This window comes from Helianthus annuus, chromosome 4 (genome assembly GCF_002127325.2).
Source record: "Helianthus annuus cultivar XRQ/B chromosome 4, HanXRQr2.0-SUNRISE, whole genome shotgun sequence".
Taxonomy (NCBI): Eukaryota; Viridiplantae; Streptophyta; class Magnoliopsida; order Asterales; family Asteraceae; genus Helianthus; species Helianthus annuus.
In genome coordinates this window covers 25867465-25874008 of record NC_035436.2, presented here as the reverse complement: position 1 = coordinate 25874008, position 6544 = coordinate 25867465, and the positions used below count along the sequence as shown (strand labels likewise).

Sequence of the window (6544 nt, the reverse complement as noted above, 5' to 3'; positions counted from 1 at the left end):
AAGTTGGAAAGGTTGAAATCTTGAATCAGTTTTATAACGAGAAAACTAAGTTTGATGTCGAGAAAACATTTAATGGAAGTGTAAAGAAAATTTTTAGAAAATGTTGAATGAGAAAGCAAAAGGGGTAAAAGATTTCTATGCAACTAAAAAGGCAACTTATAACCCCACTGCGCAAGAATTGAAAGCCATCAAGTCTGAGAAGACTTGGATGGAAATTTGTTTCCCTTGAATTTAAAGGACTACGCCGGAGATCCCAAGTTTATTTCGTGGATCAGGAATCGGCATCATTCATGTTTTATGAGATTGTATGAAAGTTGTTTAAAATGTTTGAATGATTACAGGTGAAAGGACTACGCCGGAGCTTTCAGGTTGGTGAGTGTGAAGCAGGAATCGGCATCCTGATTGATAAAGTGTTGAATGTAGATGATTCATTCCTACAGTTGGTATTGGTTAGTCATACCTACAAGTGGTATTGTTGGTAATCTTACAAGTGGTTATTTTTACAAGTGGTACAGAGGTTTCTGAACTGCAAATGGTAAATCAGGGACATTAAGTTGTACTTGATTTACTACATATGGTTAAAATAGGCAAGATGATGAACCACATCCCCGGATATAATGCTAACTTACAAGTGGTAAAAACAAATTCATTTTCCGGAAAAATCATTTTGATTAAAACAAACTTAAGTGTTTTGAAATCTAAATGAGAAAATGGTTTGTTGAAAGGGGGAGTTCAGATTGTTTATGCTTGAGTGGATGGAGATTTGATGTGATCTGATGTCAGTTGTCAAATTTCTGTATAGTTTGTGTTGCGTTTTATGTTTACAAGTGAGTCTAGAGATTAGTTGTTTTCAATTTTTCGTTAATGTGTTTGCATTTTAGGGGGAGTAGATAGTATTTCTGAAAATCCAAAAACATTAGAAAATTTGAAAATCATAAAAACATGATAAAATCAAAAATGAGTTTTGTTGTTAAAAGAGGAAATGATAGTACATCAGTAGACTGTCACAACATGCTAAATAATTGTAAAGTTAAAAATGTGATAAACAATCTCACTGCGGATATGTTAGTAGGTTTTTACACACTTAGTAAATTGTGACGAGATATAAACTAAATTTCAAACTTGCTTGTTCTGTGGGTTAACGACTTCTTGGATATATAGGTAACCCCTGAAATCTTGTTTGAAAGGTCCCTTATTCTGAGATACTAGGTCTTTATGCTCAGTGATATCTGGGGTATTATCCCGGGACTTCTGCTGTATGGAAGTACTGACCTAGTCCCCGGATAATGCTTTCCGCAAAAGCTTGAAACATAGCTTCGCCCTCAGCATGCTGATGAAACAATAAAATTGATAGTCGCTGCTGTTGAAATCAAAAGATCCTCTAAAGAGGACACACCAAATGTCGAAGCCGTCATCTCTCTGCGTATACGGAAGTATCGACCTGAGCTCTCACGGCCCTCGCATCTAAACCCTAAACAGATATCAGCTGTGGTATACTCACCTGTAAGATTGAATATTGGGATCTAGATACAGGAGTATATTCAAGTAGTAGGACACACGAATAAGTTAGTATCTAAGACATTAATATCGTATCTCGGATCATTTGAACTTTGTGTGAAAATTTAAGTGGACCGATATACTGGCAATCTAGGTGAATTGTTTAGAACTGAAAATGTAATGCAGCTTAACTGTGTTAGTGACATGTGTCATAACTGATATGATCCTCTTACACGAACTCACAAAAATATGTTTGTAAATATTTTATTTCTGCATTTTCTTGTTTCTTCAAGTAGTGTCAGTTACTTTCTTTCGGAAAATCCAAAAAGATTTTGGGTGTGTTTTAGCAAAAACTTTTGAAAAAGTCAAAAAGATTTTCCACAACTGATGTTGGAAAGCTGATTTTCAAAGTTCCAAGTGCTAAACATGATGACATTGTTGTGAGGGGAGTGTGTCTTAATCATCAAATATGTTTTGAAAATCATCAAGCGGTTCATCATAAAGAAAGTAGCTTGACGGAGAGTTGTTGTTGGTGCACATGTTTATGAAAGAGAATTAGTGTTGGTGCACTCAAATTGTTAAATTCATAAAACTTACTTCTGGGTTAAGAATGTGCAGGAATAGCTAAGTTTCGGATTCTGAAGACAAAGAAAGCCAAACAAAGATCCTGAAGCAGATGTTGCTGAAGAACAAAAGAATGCTAGCAAATCGAGAGGGGGAGTCTGAAGATATTCAAGCAGATTCAGTTGAAGGGGAGTCTGTTGATGAAGATAGAGAAAGAGTAAAGCCCAGAGGCTGATCAAGACTGAAGACGTGAAGACACAGCATTGTCGTGACTCGATAGTCGACTCATCAACATCTGAGGGGGAGTCTGTTGGTGCACTACATCTGTCGACTTCGTCTTGTATCGAGTCTTAGTCTTGTATTGTATAGATTAGGGTGCGTTTTACGAGAAAATAGGAAGTTGTATGTGTTTAGAGAGCAGGTTTCGCTCATAGGGACATTAGGAGAGGTTTCGCTCATATGGTCAAGCTAGTTTCGCTTATATGTACACATGAGGTTTCGCTCATGTGAACATGTCACTTGGAGCGAAACCTTCAGGCCTATATATAGGCATCTATGAGCGAAACCACATAACTAAGCCTTGTATTCCATGCCGAAGTGTTGCCGGTGTGAGGATTGAGCTGTAATCATTGTCAGATCAATAAAATCAGTAGATTAAGTGAATAATCAGCTATTTCTACCTCCGTTTCTTGTTATTCCGCACCTGAAACGAAGTTGAACACCTCTGAACGACTCGTTTGGGGTCAGAACACAATCCTACAAATTCGGGTCGCTCAGAGGTGTTTTAATAACATGTCGCCCTTGGGTCGTTCAGAGTTATTTTTAATAACAGGACGCCCTCTTTAAAATCCTACCATACATCTTTTTATTTCATCCGGGTTCCTGACACGTTTTTCTCTCATGACAGGTGTCTTTATTTTATTGGGCAGGAATTTTCGAGGTGTTACATTTTTCTGAACTTAGTTTTTTTGTGAATGGTTATGTTGTATGTTGAAAAAAGATATATGTTTTCTTTATGTTGTATGTTGATTGTTATTAGTTGTTATATTAGAAATATTGGATAATTGGTATGATTGAGGTGGTTTAAATCCCTAATCCTTAGGAACCAATATCCAAAGAAATGGCAAAACGGATTAGGATTAATTGGAAGCAAGAAGGTGTTGAAAAAACCTTTCTTGAAGCATGTGTTCATGAAATAACCGTTAATGGACGTGAAGGAAGCAGTCTTAAACAAGCATCATGGAAAACTGTTGCTGAAAATTTGAAAACACAACATAATTTCATAGTGGAACAACGTCAAATGAAGAATCACTATGATTTTCTAAAAGGAAAATTTGCAGCTTGGTTAAAGCTTAAAAACAAAACCAGGAATGTCTATGATCCAGTTACAAACAGTTTTAACTTGTCAGAAGAAGAGTGGCAAATTGAGATGAAGGTATCTGTTTTATACTAATAATTAGTAGTGGACATTTCATTAAGTTTATAGTATTTAAAAATATTTCTTCACACAGTCTAACAAGTATGTAGAAGCTTTGAGAAGTGTGCCACTTGCTTTCCCCGAGCTTTGTTGTCAATTGTATGAGGGGTCTACTTCAAATGGGTTTGATAGTTGGGGGCCAAGTTCTACGCTTCCTCATCCTTCTGAGGAAGGGAATGAGCACAATTTGGATGGTATGGATGTCGAATGCACTCAAGTGGATTCCCCAGGTAAAGGTGTTAGTGAGGAGTCAAGTATTCGGTCCCAAAAAAAAAAAAAGAAAAAGGAGAGAAACGAACACATAAGGCAACATTAGAGTCAAAGCTTATAGAAGTTGGTGAAGATATTAGCAAGTTGGCAAAGATGATGATTGAGAAACACACACTTTCTGATGATATGGATGCATGTTTAGAGAAGTTGGAGACATTGGGTTGGGATGAGTCGGATGTGTAATAACTCTCACAAAAAGTAATAATTAGGATATAATTAGTTAATAAGAAAACCCTAATTGAGACACCTAAGTGATTCTGCATAAACCCTAAAATTTTCAGAACAATCGGAATCAGGATCAGGGCCCCTAAAACTCAGGGGGGGAATAAACCCTAGTGATAATTATCAATAAAATTCGTTGTCCAAATTGAATTTCGATTAAGAGTTGAGTCAGCAAGGCTAGTCCCGAACCCAGCTAGCCTATATAATTAGACTGCTTCCCTTACGGATCGTAAGGGAAATGGCTTACGGTCCGTAAGCGTGTCCAAAAATCAGTATAAATATCAGACATTGGCACTTGCTTTCTGAAGTTAAAACGACGTAAGAATTCTCTGTGTACGTCGAATTATAGCAACAACAGTCCACACCACACACTAATTTACGAAGTGCTGCCACAAAACAGGGTAATAACTCGATCTCTATTACGATTCATTTTCCGACCGATCAATATATCCAATGGATGTTTAAGTGCCGCCCACATTAGGGTTATACTTTGTCATTCGTCGTTAATTCGATGGATGTTTAAGTATCGCACTTTGTCGTTCGTTGTGAGAATTTGATCTCGTGAGTTATCGTAAATGCTGTATTGATCACTAACCCGGTTTTGTGTGCATTGTTATTTAAATTAGGTTAACAAGGCTAAACCATATTCTGTCCGTGTTAAATCTGCAATGTGAGTCATTCTCTTTTTATAAAATGTTTTACAATACTCCAAATTATTTTCAGAATTATAATTACAGTGATTAAGTTTATGCAATCACCAAATTACAACCGGTATGTGGGGTATTGTGCACAATACTACTGTTGTTATCACTTTAGGTGGGCGAACCTAAAATTAAGTGATATTCGTCATTCATTGGGGCAGCCAATGGTGATATGACCACAGTCACAGATCCGGTCGAGTGACAAATACTGTGGGTAGTTGGTAGATATCAGAAACATTGTAATCTCTCTTAATACTGTAAATTATAATAAACGAGTCATTTTAAATAGGATGATTCACTCAGTATTTCCCGCTGACAAAATCTTTTTCAAACATGTTTCAGGTGATCGATTGTAATGCAGGAAAAATGCTGGGGAGCATTTCAAGCTTAAGAAAGTGGCTCATTATAAAATAAAGAAATATGTTTTGTAAAAATAAAAATTTCTCAGTGAAACCCTGTTATTGTAAATTACCAGGTTTATATCCCGAATGGTGAAATAAAATAATCAGGAAAAGTTTTTAGCTTTAAAAAGATCATGATGATAAACTTCCGCTGCTAAAATCAATTAAATGGATATCACGGGATTTCTGTCCCGCGGCTCCTAAACGGGTCAAACCGGGTCAGGGCCGTGATAGAAATAAGGTGGTATCAGAGCCACTGAGTTAAGCTAATTAAGTATTTAGAAATACTTAATTTTTCCTGATTATTATTATGTGATTATGTGTTTTATTAAACTGGCTATTTGTTAGTTACAGTATGGGTAAGCAAAAGCTGCTAAATATCTATCTTAAATTAGATAGGTCAGTCAACGAAGAGGGAAGTTCATCCCAAACCAAATCTTCAAAACTCCCTGTAATTCCTGAAGAAGGAATATTTGTGCGAAAAGCACAATATGAGAAACCACTTTCTCCTAGAAAAAGGAGTATGATTATTAAGAAAAGTAAAGAGCAAATCCGAGAAAAGAAGATTAAAAAGGAATCCCAGGAATTAATCAATAAATCACCTTGGGAAGACAAGCTAGATGAGAAATGGGCAAATTTGTATATGCTAGCCACTGTAGCAGAACATGCAGATCTTTAAACACCCTAAGTCTAGTAATAACATTTCCCAGTAAATAAATAAATAAATCCGAGTGTGTTCTTTCCTGTTATTTTGTACAAATAGTGTGCAATAAAACTTCAATTTTTATTTGTTAAACTTTGTTCCAAAGTTTTAACTTAGCGTTTTGTGCATTTTGCATATATGCTACATAGCATGAGTGAGATATCTGAAGCTTTTCAGAACCTCAATCTTTACCCGGTGAATATAGAAGTTTCCAAAGAAATTACTGAATATTTTCCTGATGTGGAACAAACTGTAGAATTCAATGCTCCACCTTTGACAAAGCCAAAACGAAAGAAAAGAAAGAATTATGTATGGGGGAGTCGTATACGTCGGAAAAAGCCAACTACAAAACTTCCTAAAATAAACAATCCTTTGGAAAAAGGAAAAGAAACTGTAACCAAGGATAATTCTAAACAGCAGGATATGGAAACTGAAGTCAAGGAAGATTCTAGGCAAATGGGAATGCAGTTTGAGGAATATTCTAAGGAGATAGAAATGGAAGTTGGACAAGGTTCTAGACGAACTTAGATGAAAATTGGAGAGAGCTCCAATCAAAACCAGGGAATAACTTTTCAGGAGGAAATAGATTTTCTATTAGCAAGCTGTGAGACTATTCAGCCTGTCAATACTAATGTTTTTACCTATCCTATTGAAAATCAACTCCCTATGAATTTTGAACCAGCAATCCCAGAAACAATAATTCATTCCC

At 36.1% G+C, this 6544-nt stretch overlaps 1 protein-coding gene across 1 annotated transcript; it reads left to right on the top strand.

The window, feature by feature from the left end:
- Positions 1–3167: 3167 nt before the first annotated feature.
- On the top strand, positions 3168–3938 carry LOC110911217 (L10-interacting MYB domain-containing protein-like). Its single transcript, XM_022155819.2, has 2 exons — positions 3168–3496; positions 3573–3938. Exons 1-2 carry the CDS (start codon positions 3182–3184, stop codon positions 3852–3854), a joined length of 597 nt encoding a protein of 198 aa, XP_022011511.2. The 5' UTR covers positions 3168–3181; the 3' UTR covers positions 3855–3938.
- The last annotated feature ends 2606 nt before the right edge of the window (positions 3939–6544 follow it).